This window comes from Mixophyes fleayi, chromosome 1 (genome assembly GCF_038048845.1).
Source record: "Mixophyes fleayi isolate aMixFle1 chromosome 1, aMixFle1.hap1, whole genome shotgun sequence".
NCBI classification, from domain to species: Eukaryota; Metazoa; Chordata; class Amphibia; order Anura; family Limnodynastidae; genus Mixophyes; species Mixophyes fleayi.
In genome coordinates, this window is record NC_134402.1 from 111,456,073 (window position 1) to 111,469,955 (window position 13,883).

At 40.1% G+C, this 13,883-nt stretch overlaps 1 protein-coding gene across 2 annotated transcripts in view; it reads left to right on the forward strand.

Moving 5' to 3' along the window:
- MGAT4D (MGAT4 family member D) overlaps positions 1 to 13,883 on the forward strand; it is a 111,433-nt gene that overhangs the window by 59,158 nt on the left and 38,392 nt on the right. For both annotated transcript variants that reach the window (XM_075199573.1, XM_075199583.1), the window contains one exon: positions 9,305 to 9,419. In XM_075199573.1, the coding sequence (XP_075055674.1) occupies positions 9,305 to 9,419 (115 nt within the window). The remainder of the gene's footprint in view (positions 1 to 9,304; positions 9,420 to 13,883) is intronic.

Below are 13,883 nucleotides of genomic sequence, written 5' to 3' on the forward strand. Positions count from 1 at the left end.
CTATTTTCTTGCACTGAATAGAGGGGATTGATCATAGCCCCCTGCCCAGCCCGCCCCCAAGATTTCTATTCATTATAAAACTCACATGTCCTGATGTCCTGCCTCAATCACCTACCGTGAGAACCCTCCACTCAGTTCTGTATTTCCCCACGCAGAGCAGAGACTCCTCACTGTAACTGATAATTGCTCAACGTTGCTCTCCATAATAGTTACTAATGAAAATATTTATGCTCTCTAGCTTGTTCAGATCTTCTTGACTTGTTGCTCATTTCTACTCTTTCTTGTACAGTTAGCATCTGTCAGAGGTTTAGCAAGGTAAAGAAGTAGGATTCCTTGGCTACAGCTTCAGCTGTAGCTTTTTCTTTACTCTGCCTCATTAAAATGTTCAGTGCTAATACCTTTTATCTTTGCACATATACCTTAATGATTAAACACTAAATACTTTCTTATCTAAAATAACGACACGGACACCAGATATAAGTTTGGCAAAAAAAGGGCGTATTTATTTTTGTGGAAGAATTTTATTTTTATTTTAAAACTCTGAATGGCGATGAGAGCGAAGCAGTCAGCTAACGACTAAACTTTAAACCAATACTACAGCGTAAGGTGAAGCAATACCGCTGTCCCAAGACTTTACGTATCCCAAGTCTTTACGATTGGTCGGTACTAAACTTGGCGTCATCGTGACTGCCCCCTTCTGGACTCACATTGTCATATACGACCGTATATACTCCGCCCCAGAGGCCAAGAGTCAGGTTACTGCAAAAGGGGCAGTGACGTGCGGCCAATTAAACGGTAGTACCTTCGATTAGCCGCTGACTGCATTGCTCTCCTACCCGCAGCGCCTTGACCTAAGACAAGGCCTAAATTTAGTATAACCAGCTTATGCCGGGCGGGAGGTATCTGGCATCCAGGACAAGAGAGAGCCAGCCCCCATCTCCCATGTAATTTATGCCCTCCTGTGAAACCACTCCCCCAGGAGTGATAGGCTGGCTGACACCAAATGTTTAACCCCTAATGCAGTGCTGATGAAATATAGCACGAAATTTTAATTGCCCTCAGCTTAGGGCTTCACTTAAACTAATGATGACATTGGGTATATCCATGGAATGTACTGTGTCCAGCTTAATAAATGGACTGCTCACTTCTTCTGCAGATCTGTACGCATAGCATGACACAGCTGCTGTACATGGAGCCTCAGCTCCTCATACATGAAATGTTCATGCTTCGGTGAACCCCGTGGGTATGGCCTCATTGTGCCTGATCTGTAATTGCCGTATTTTACCACCATATCTCTGAGTCATGGAAGCCAACCGGAGAGAACCAACTTAAACTTATAGTCAGAGTGCTAAGTTTCCTCAAATGTAAATTTCTATAAAAAAAAAAATGTGTTTATTTTTATTCAGCTACAATCCACTTGGAAATGTCTGCATGGTTTTGCAGAAATTAACGTGATGCAACAAAAATTAAATTAAATTAAAATGTAATTTTTCCACACATCATTGACTCCTTTAAGATCATGGGTCATGACAAATTTCACTAGCCCTACTTATAAAACTGTAATCAGCTGCTCTGTTCTTTATCTCCTGCAATGGCCCTGCGTTTCGTGCGCAGATCATCAGACCTTGTGTTTTATTACAGTGGGATTGTAAAAATCCATAATGTGCGTGTATTGATTACTGTGCAGCCATATGAACTAAGGCCTTTATAGCGACACTGTTTATGATGTCACTTTAGAAACACCAAACACAACAGTGGTTATTCAGGATTGATTTTTTACGTTTCAATTGTGAAATAATAATGACGTGAATTGCCAGGCTTTATAATAGCTTGAGCCCCCAGGCCCCATTTTCTTAGAAGTGTGCCTGTTCTGATGTATCTGCTAAGAGTATCATCTTTCTTTTGTCTATGACGTGTGTGAACCAGTAGCTGTTTTACGAATTTCTTGCTGTGGCTCTGGGGTTTTCTTTTTCTGTTGGATGTATTTCAATTATGTATGTGACTAGTCCAAATCTGCCGCTGTTTCACCATAAGGGAAAGAGGAATAACCTGCAGACAATAATCCTACTGTTGAAAGAGAGCTCTGCAATGAATGTGCTGCAGCAATGGACATGTTTTTTTTTTATTGGAAATATTATCAGTTGTTCACATTGTTCTCTATGGTATTACTCCTGGGGGTATATTTACTAAATTAAGGGTTTGAAAAAGTGGAGATGTTGCCTATAGCAACCAATCAGATTTTAGCAGTCATTTTGTAGAATGTACTAAATAAATGATAACTAGAAACTGATTGGTTGCTATAGGCGACATCTCCACTTTTTAACACCTGCAGTTTAGTAAATATACCCCCTGGTCGTTGGACATTGATGTATTAATGTCTAGGATTAGATCATACGTGCTCCTACAGGACTCACGGCTTGTGCATTTCTGCAGAGACTGATCTAAGCCAGTATAACAGCCGCCTCAGCTATATTTTCTTGATAAATTGCGACAATAAGTGAATTCGTAAATCTACCTTATTGATTCATGTTAATAAATGGGTCCCTAAATCTGTTCCACCGCTTTAGAAAAAGTAGGTCTGAAATTATTTAATGGTGGTAAGAGAGGGAAGGGAGAGCATGTAATTACTTAATCAGCTGAGTAGAGGTAGGAATAAAGAAATGTCATTGCACTACTGTACATCCTAGAAGAAGACGGATCTAGCACTGAAACGCTGTTCTGCCTATTATGGGTTTGTGCGTTCTACAGTGGGATGCATCGCTGCTTTGAGGACTCGTGAACAGTCCTGTAGACTTTTACAATTGAATTTTCGTTCTTGAGATTCACTGCAAGTATTATTGTTAGAGCAACTAACAAATTATTTATATTTTAACTAAACGAGATGATTTAGTGTACGAATACATAAGCCCATAGACATGCACACTTACATGCACCAGCTGATCTAAGGAGAAATAGAGCTGCAAGAGGACAGACAGTCTCCACTGTGGTGTAATTACCGACTTATTTTTTTTTTTATTGCCTATATACATCATTTTTGGGTATAAGCTGATATCCTATATTGGTTTTGTTTCAAGGCAACTGGTACTCTGCTTTAGATGAACTCCTAATTACCTGATCGATTGGTGCAAAGTTTTGGGCCACAAGTACACATAAGAACATTTTCACTATATATAAAAAAATTAGACTGCTTTTTCTGGGCAGTGTTCTGGGACATTGTATTGGGTTTTCCAAAGTGGACGGTTATATAATAATATAGACTATTCTTTAGGACTATACCATTTGTTTTTAGTTTTTAAAATTTTGACAACTTTAAAACACTGTGAAGTGAGCCAAGCACACTATGTTGCTAGTATTTCATCTATTCTGACATTCACATTAATTCACAAATAGTATAACGCTAAGTGTTCCCTATTACTGTGACCCCTTCTTACTAGAATATCTCCCACTTCCTTCTAATTACACACCTCTTATTGGGGACATTATGCGCAGTTCATCTTTTGCATCTTTAGGAAAAAAGAAATACCTCCAGAAGGTAAATAGTGCAGCTCCTCCATTCCCTGAAGTATTCTGCCTGTCTATCCAACTCGGTAGTTGGCCAGTGTAGCTAATGTTTTATTTTCTGTGTGTAGTGGGCTTACCATGCCTCTAAGCCTGCAATCTGACAAGTCACCTCCACTGGTACAAGCAGGGACTAGGGTTCCCCAAGGGAATGATAGTTACTACCGTTAGGTAGTAAACCCAGAAATTCTTTGTTTTATGCACGTAGATTACTGTCAGCCTATCCTGTGACTGTGGTGTCTACACCCAAAAAGCTGGAGAACACCTGTCCTTGGTTCAGTGTCTGTTGAAGAGAAGAAAAGTAACAAAGCCCATCATCATGTTTGTGGAACATGTGATATTCCTTTGCCAGAGGATTGTGAAGGGGCATTTTGTGTGGCCTGTGTTCCTCAGACCAAATGGACCACTTTGCAGTCTCTGGAGCAATTTAAGGCATTAGTATCCAGGATGATGAGGTCAATGCAGGGCACTTTTGTTACTAAGGAGGATTTATACACTTTGCAGGGAATGAAAAGAACCAGGTCACAGGCAACTGTAGATCTGGAGGATGTACTGATGGGTTTGCATGGGGGTCAGTAGTTTCTCTTGTTGACTTTGATTGGTCCTCTAGTAGGGAGTCAGGTGAAATTAATGAAAATTCCAAGTTATTTAACCTTAACAGTGTTCTTATTGTCCGTACTCTGTGGAAGATCAGAAAAGAAAAAGCAGAGGTCACAATGCCCATGGTTCACATTGGTTTGGGAGATATTCTTATAACAACATTGGCCTCTACCAGTTGCTCCAGGGATCCTATATCCTAATAAGGAGAAGCTTACTTTGATGGCATGGACATTGAGTTGTCATTGTTAAGATGCAAGGTGATTTACGTGCTTCTGTAAATCAGAAAGAAGAATTATTTTGTTGTCTACTATAATATTTGGAAAAAGATTGTCCTTTTGTGCAATCCTGAACTGGATACAACCTCTACTTGCATTTCACATATTCTTAATCTTGGATATATTTACTGAACTGCGGGTTTGAAAAAGTGAAGATGTTGCCTATAATCAGATTCTAGCTGTCATTTTGTAGAATGTACTAAATAAATAACTAGAACCTGATTGGTTGCTATAGGCAACATCTCCCCTTTTTCAAACCCGCAATTCAGTAAATATACCTCTTAGTCTTTCTTCATGATAGCTTTAATAAAGATCTTGCTCTTTCCACCCTGAATGTTCAAATATCTGCACTTAGGACCTGATTCAGAGTTGGCTGCAAAATAAGAGTAAGTTACACTTTAAAAAAGAGAACGGGAAACAAACATGTTTTATTCCGTACGCAGAGCTTTATGCACCTCGCGATGCATCCACCTCTGGATGAGCAGCATATGTGTCTGGTTTATGATAAGTTATCATCAGCAAGTATTTTGTACCTGCTAGAGAGCAGGTGCAAAGATACTTCTCCTAGCAGGCGTATCTGTGTTTTGGCAGGACTGCCGAATTTGCAGAAACACATCTTACTGTACTGGGCCAATGTTAGAACACCCCTTCTTGCCTCAGGCGCAGGCAGGTGTAATTGCCAGAATTGTGCAAGTCTTCATTGGCACATATGCATTCAACTACTTTCTGTGCAGCAATTTCACACAAGATATGCTACTGAAACTGACATATGTCCTACTCTGCATCAACCCCTTTTTGAGCACCTATTAATAACCTTTTAAGATTTTTATTTTTTTTCTGCTCTAATTTAAATACGTATTAACTCTTGTTTAGAGTCAGCCCTTTTTGGGGTGTTTTGGGTGTTGGTGGATCTCTATTTATATAGAGACTTTGGTTTGATATCACAAAAAAAAAATTACACGTAAGGCATACTTGCCAACTCTCCCGGAATGTCCGGGAGACTCCCGAAATTCGGGTCAGTCTCACGGACTCCCGGGAGAGTAGGCAAATCTCCCGCATCCCGCTACTGCCGTCCCAAAATGACGCAATTTGCTGGGAATCGCATCATTTTACCCCCACCCCCCTGCAACAAACCGCCATTTACTTCACTGGGGGCAAAATGCCGCGTTTTGCAGCACCCCGCCCCCTCTCGCCCTCCAACACGCCCCTCTCCCTGAAAGAATTTGCCCAAAGTAGGCAAGTATGATGTAAGGAATGTCTGTAGGTGTGTTAAAATAGGATGTTGGGAAACATTACCATGTTTTCCATATGATTTCAGTTAACATTATTTGTTTTTCCATTATAATTCTAGTTTTCTCACACACTAATCACGTGTCTGTAAATGAGCAGACAGTAACTGAACAAATGCAATATGTTAGACAGTTATTGCATTTAATACCACATTCAGATAGCCGATACGTTTATTTACACAATGCCAACATTTTATTTATTTATGGAGATGAAGCAGTGTATGATATGATTTAAATGAGCTTATTTCAGTAAATCGGCTACACTCCTTTTTATCCTGTTTAGCACAATGCTTTGTTGCTAATTACCAACTGGTAGCTAAAGCATATTTGAATGGCATTCCAGCAACCTTTTCTGCTATTTTCCTGTCCTTGTTTCACATTTTTTAAAAATTCACAAAACTCCGAAGCAATACTTTCTCCTATCTGCCTTTGCTTGGCTTTATCAGTACAGGTTTGAAAGGATTTAGAGACTGCTGTGTTCGTTTGGAAGCTTTTGGCTCACACAGTCCACCAAGTCCCCTGGAGACTTTGGGCGTCTCTCAGGACTCCAGCCAAGCAGATTAATAATGCCACAGCTGAAAGATGAGCATAAAAGCAAGCAATTTAATCCACCCTGGGTAGGAGTAAGATGTGCATTTAGACTTAATCTGTTTTGGAGATAAGGAAAGGCGGCCTATTGATGTTGCAGAAAGGGGAAAAACAGTATTATCACTGAATGAGGCTACACAAACTAAAAACAAAGCATGCAACAGGAGTTGTTGGAGTTTGATCCTGATAAAAGTGGTTGATATTTCTACCATATATAAAACACTTCTTAATTCCTTCATGACTGGAGGCTATCATTTAGTAGCATATTGGAGTAAATGTATTTTCTCTTATGGGCATTAGATTTAGAACATGTAGACAAATAGGCATAATTGGCACAAATATAATCTTCCTTTATTTTTTCCCTTGATACGTTTGCATTTGATTTCTTAATATAAATGAGGAAACATAGCTCTTCAGCATTTATCATGCAACTGTGAAGTAATGCTCCTGGTGGCTTAAGCTGAATACACAGGCAGTCCTCAATGCCCCGGCTAGCTGGTGGGTACAAGCAAACCATACCGAAAGTATGCAGACAGCCAACTCGCCGTTCCTCCAGTACTTCCATCCCAATATTCAAGGCTCTCTTCTTTTGTGAGTCACAACATCCCCGTTTCCAGGGACTCGGTTGCCATACAGTTCATTCCTTCCGTACAGTCGCACTCCTAATTATCCATGCAGCCCGGCTTCCCATTATGGTATGGTGGTCCTTCCAAGAGGGCTACTCCATGTTGTACCTGTAGGAAAGTGCTGTCCAGACTTTTCTTACACTCTGCCTTTTATGTTGTAGCGCCAGCATTGTATCTGTTGTGGTGATGTCTTACTTCTGGGGTACCCCTGAATGTGGGAATCCCTCTTCTGTGGCCCTTCAGTTGATGGGGCACCTGTCTGTTTTTAACCTGTCCCCCCCCCCCCATCACACACCCGTTTCCAACATGTTGGGGGCACCCCCAAGCTATGGGGTACCCACTCCTCTGGCCTCTCCACTATTGGGTCTCCTGAACCCTATTGAGACTTCAACAAGTGTCTTGTGGCACCTGCCGAACACCCCCTTGTTACTAAGGGGTATTGCTGGTTAGTGCGGGGGGGGGGGGGTCTCGACTTCCTGGACTGATCTTGAATTTAATTTTCGGATCTGCACAAGTTTTATTGTGCATGGTTAGTTCAACTAGTAAATAGTTTCCAGTGAGTCTTCCAAATGGCTTCTGATAACCCCACTCGTAATAATTTTGGCTCATAGTGACCAGAAGAGAAACTTGCCCAAATTCTAACTGGATCTGATTAGGCAGTTTGCAAAATCTGGTTGGCAGAGAATCACATCTGTAAGAGCCGGCATGATAGACTGATCAGTATGTATGATGCTTCATATGCATTGGTCACTGATAACTGTATGGCCTGAACACCAGTCAAATTCATCAGACAAAGCTTTGCAGGCTGCTTAAGCTGGGTACACACTACAGAAATTTCGACCAACTTTTTATGCCGAGCGATTTTACATGTGATCGATGTTCCGATCGCTCGGTCCATGGACTGCATACACACTAGCCTTGTTTAGGACAATAAAGGGAAGAACGGACGTCCCTTTAGCAATTGTAATTTCGTACTCACCGTTGTGGATCGGTCAGAAGTTTATACACACTACACAGCGGAAACGAGATTGGAACGAAAATATTAAACGGTACGACCAACCAAATAAGGTGATAATCGTCCATTTGGGCAGACTTTTGACCGTCGTGTCACTGTACACACTGACCCGACTTTTGAAAGAGCGGTCGTATGTCGGCTGTTTGAGCCGATTATTGGACGAAAACTGTGTAGTGTGTACCCAGCTTTACAGAGTGTAGTGGGCTTAATAAAAACCTAAACCTTTTCAATAAATGTGTTATCTGATTTTGAGACTCCATTGGACAACATATTTTTTTACTTCCGTTGGCTTATGTACATGTTTGTTTGTGCTGTGTATAGCGCTGACAGCCCTGTGATTTAGTTTTTGGCATTAGCACTGTCTAATAGCATTAACCTTTTTAACAAAGAACAAAATGAAAGATGGGATGTCATGATCTATAACCATTGTGTTTAGATGTATGCACAGCAAATCTGTAGTTTTATCTAAACTTCCACCAGCAAACAAAAGGCAAGTCATCTAATAATATGATGTAGACAGACCATAATGTGTAAATAACTACTACTTGGCTATCAATTTTGTCTGGACTGTTTAACCCATTGTAACTCTAGTTTTTACATTTGCTTTCTGAGTACCTCACAATGCAGGCAGGATGCGCACTGCCAATGGTTTTGCAGAGTTGCTCTTTGTAGTCCGCCCAGCGTATGCAGAGGTGTGTGCCTACTGCTCGCCCTTAAGAGACATTTCTGAAAACTAGAAGTGTGCATTGGTTTGTGGGAAGAGATAAATATATATAGTCTTGATATTTCTTTTATTTGTAGTGGGGTTTTTTTGGGGTTTTTTCTGGATGCTCACCAGGTAGATATTTTACACATTTTTTTAAAACCTTTTTTGTGTCAAACCTCTTTATGTGGACTCGGGTGAGACAGCAAATCATTGCTATTTAGTCCATTACCTAATTTAGCTGCTTGTCTGAATGATTGTCATCGCCTGATTGTTTTATGTTAAAGTGTTAAGCTAGAAGTAAACCATGTTGGCTAGTGTTATCTCGGGAGGACTGCAGCTTTGCAAATGAAGAAAGCTCTAACAAGGTAGCCAGTTTTAAGGCATGGGGGCTGCATATTTAGATTTACAAAATAGCTGTAGGAAAATTGAAAGTACGTTTACTTTTCAATAATGGTGTCACATTGTTATAGCTTTAACAAGATCTTCACCTTTTACCTGAATGACATACTCATTCTTTTTTATTTATTTATTTTTCTATGTAATTGTCCTTAAGTGGTTTCGTGCAAGTAATGTTTGTGTTTGCTATATGCTAAATTGATTCCTGCTATATAATGTGTTATTGACTCACTAATTTCTCACATCTACAGTTGGAAGATGATATTATTGCAAAACCACAGTTTTTCCAATCCTTGAAGGACTTTGCTATCCAGCAGATCTCTGATGACTGGTTGATTCTCGAGTTCTCACAACTAGGATTTATTGGTAAGTTTCTGCAGTATGTACTTATAAGGCTCATAAGGCACCAATGGATAACGAGCCAGACAGTACACAATAAAAGCATATTTGTAGCTTATGTGTCCTTTGAATATCTAACACAACTGTTTGGAACCTTGAGGATAAATCTCATAATAGATAATACAAAGTTCACAGTTCAACAGCACAGATTGTTGTAATATGTTTAATCTTCCTAAATATGTACATATACAGACTTTCACGTCATAGCAAAATGAAGGGAAATACAAGGCCAGAAAGTATAATGTGTGGGAACAAGGAGTACAGGCAAAAGGTCAAGGATTTTGTGGGGGAAAACAGAGGTTTGAAAAGCACGGTGGAGGAGAAAAGAGCAATTTGGAGATGAGAAAACTAAAGGGGGATTGGATGTTCAGAGAGCACATTTTAGAGTAATGAGATGGTCAAGGCCTCAAAATTAATGGAAATGGGATGATAAGAGAACAGACTATAGGGGAATGTTATAGTTACAGAATAGATTGATGGTGAATAGCAAAGGATACATGAGGCCAAGGAGTAGGTACTTAAGCACACAACCTCAACAAAACCCCAGCACTACCTCATAGTCCGAGAGCGTACTGGAGAAAATTGGAGTGACTGGAGAGCAGACTGGAATGGGGCAGTCAGAAAGCATACTTAAGGGGAGTGGGTTGTTCATAGATTACATTGGTGGGACAGTAGAGGCTGTAGAACAAAGTGCAGGGCAATCTGACTGTTAATCAATAGAGTAGAGGTGATTGGGGCAGTTAGAGCAAACTGCAGGGGAATTGGATAGTCAGAGAGGAGTATGGTCCATCTGTAAAGCAGACTGGAGGGAATTAGAAAAGTAGGCTGGGGTTGAATAACTGTCAGGATGCAGTCTGGATGGAGGCAGTACAGTCAAAATGCAGAGTGGAGGGGAATAATATTTTTGACATATGGAAAGCATAATGCTGTTGGAAAGTAGACGGAAGGGGAATAATGCTATTGGCAGTCTGGCGAGGAATTAATGTTGTTGGAAAGCAAAGGGGGGAGGAAGTAGTACAGTCAGAGAGTAGGCTGAAGGTGAAAGGGATGGTTAGAGATAGGTCATAGAGGAATGGAACATTCGGAGGGAAGCTAGAGAGGAAGCAGCTGGATGGGTAAAGTATTTAAGAAATATTGGGGTGTAGAGGCTATGATTGAGTTTTTAAGAAGTCTTCTTTTTCCCACTCAAATTAACATGAACGTTTTCCCCAAAGTAGTAATCTTCACTATCTACCACTTTAGTTGTGCTCTAATCTGAGTCTGAAATATGAAAATGAGACCTAATTTAAATAAAGTCCAATAGAAATTGAGTCGATAAATGATCTATTAGCATTATGTAATACTTACCGAAGAAGAAACTTAATTTACTTGAGTTTTTTTCAGCCTGAGCAGTGATTCCCAGCCAGTCTATAGGGACACATTTATGTTTCACCATAACAGGCTGCACCTGTCACAGGAAGTCAGGGCTTACAGGTGCATGATTATGGTTTTATTTATAAGTATATTATAACACTGTTGTGTCATACAAATGTAAACACATAGAATGGGTTCTCCAGGTACGTCACAAGCCATAAAAATGGGAACCATTATGGGAGGTATAAAACTGGCCACAAAATAAACGTATTCAACCACGTGCAGTGTAGTTTTCAAGTAGTTCATTTATGGTAGCTTGTTTACTGCTTTAGAAAATATCCTCCAGAGGACCGTCCTTGTCATGGTGAGTAGTCCGTCCTCAATTAAACAACAATTAGCTACATGCTCTGTGAGATGCTTTAATGATAGCTGGCAATCAGCAAGAATTGCAAGAGTCACATTTTTAAAATGTTGATAATTGGTACCAGTTTACACTTCAAAAAATGGAATATATGTCTGTAACATGGAATTTTGAATGATTATTTTCATTCCTCTGTTCCTGTGTTAATTATGCCACTTCTGCATAAATCTCTGAAAGTAAATATTTGCTAGCTGGCAGTACCTTCCCTAAGTTACCTGCATCATTTATAGTGCACAGAGAACAGGATCTGTACTCTCAGATTCCAGACTAGTTACCTACAGACAACAAGGCAGAAACCAGAATGCCTCATGTCCCTGTTTCGTCGCAGACAATACAATAGTCTAATATTGCTTGACCTTGTATTTCTAGTAAGTGCTTCTGAGAACAACTTTTAGAAAACCTGCCAAATTGCATTCTCTAATGCCGTCCGATTAACAATTTTATTTATTGATCAAGGAAAAGCTTGACATTATGCTTTTAAAATCCACCAGCTAGCATCCGTTTGTGGTTTGTTGTAATGTAACTATTTATATTGGCAGTAGTGACATGAGGTGCATCACTATTTGTACTGTCTGGCTGTATTTACTCAATGAGCCTCTGGGTGCTAACAGATGTGTTTTTCAAAGAACAAAGAAACTGACACATGGCTGAGGCCAGGGCTGCATGTGTGAATCCTAAATAGGTCAAATCCTACTTGCCCACTCTACCCGGAATTCGGCAGTCTCCCAGACTCCCAGAAGAGAAGGTAATTCTCCTGCATCCTGTCCACTTCCTAGTAAAGTGGGCAGGTTTGGACTCTGAATGACGCGATTTGCGGTGATTTGAGTCATTTTGACACCGCACCCCACATCTGAATGACGATGTCGCGGGACAGGGCCAAAATGCTGCGATTTGCCCCATCCCCTCTGCACACACATCTCGCCTCTCCCGGGGAACATTAAAAAGTTGGTAAGTATGAAATAAATTAGCCAACTTTTGTGAAAATCAGTGAGTTAAAGCAGTAGTCCAGTTATACTTGTTTTTGGTGCAATATTACTTTTATTGGTGCTTCGTCTGGCTACTACAATCCTAGCTCCTATTAATTCTTGCTTGATTGAAGCAGGTATCAATAATACATTCACGCAAGTGAGAAGTTCACGGGAGTGTCATAAATAACAGCTTTTTGAAAAAAATTCCCTCCTTTAGTAGAGAGGGTCGCTGGACTGGTGGATTATTAGGTCGGGGTAGATAAGTAGAACTTGTGTTTTATTTCAGCTTAGTGAATTCCACAAACTATTTTTGGGGATTGTAATTTAAGTGATAAAATAATGAGTAAATGTTAAACTGTTATATGGAAGAACTCTGACAATTACACATCATCTGGACAAATTGTAAATAATGTTATATAAGGTAATGGTTATCTCATGTTGACTGATACACAAATGAGCAAATTATTTCTAAAATTCAGCTAATGCCATTTACTGTACATTGCAGTAATCAGAGTCATTCTTTCACTAACTGGATATTCATAACATGGGCTATTGCTGAGGCAGAATTTTTTCTCTGCTCTGTCTTAGGGCCCATCACTGTAAATCTGGGATTTCCACACTCTGTAGAGACCCTCACTAAGACAATTGGAGTCTCTCTATTTCCTGCTCCAGCTGTTCAGTAATTGTGCAATTCCACTCAGTTATTGCAATGTTATGCTTATGGTGCCAAACGTTAATTGTGACATTATGCAATATTGACATTCATGCTTGTCAGAACCTATTTGTTTGGTAATTGTACACTGTATGTATGAATCAGTGCTATATCGATTTACACTGTGTTCCACTGTGGGATTTTGTGCACTTGTTTCATAGGAACACTTGTGCGTAGTGGAAATGTTTTGTATGTTGTTGGTTTCTGTGTTCACTGTTTTTCATTATTTCAACTAATATATTTTGCAATATTTTTTCATACAATGTGTTTTATGTATGAATATATGACTGTTTTCTAGGGGCCTATTTTTATTAAGCTCTCCCTGCCCTTAAATATTATAGCATTCTTCAATTTTGAGGCTCTTTATCACTACAGTTTGCAGCAGCCGTCCCCATAGCTGTCTCTGGGGACTGCGAATAGGCTTTTTTTTTTTTTTTTACCAAGCCACGCTTTTGGGAACTTGGCCTCTATAGCCAACTCTTTCTCAGGATAGGGTTAGAAGTGGAGATCTGTGTTAAAAGACTTGCTGGAGAAGAGAGATCATGTGTAAAGGGAACTTCTCAGGGGCTAGCAGGCAAATTAAAATAAGGGGAACAAGACTGTGCCCAGCAGCCTATTAGGGACATTTTAAAGAGAAAAAATGCAGGTGCCCCAGTGATCTGGCCCAAGGCAGCCCAATATGGGACTGGCCCAGGGATCAGATGCCCAACAGTCCAGCCAGCCCCTGGATATTATCAGAACCCTCCACTGTTATGCTACATGCTTCTCCTCTCCTCCTAGGTTTGCACATGCACATAGAGCCCAGTCCGGGAATGGACCCAGAAGTGAATGCTTTCCTGCCTGACATTTCTATTTCTGTTGATAACATGACCATAAATCCCACACCTGCCTAGGTGTTATCCTTGACTCACAACTATCATTTATTCCCCACATCGACTCTATATCTAAATCATGTTACATACATCTAAAGAACATTT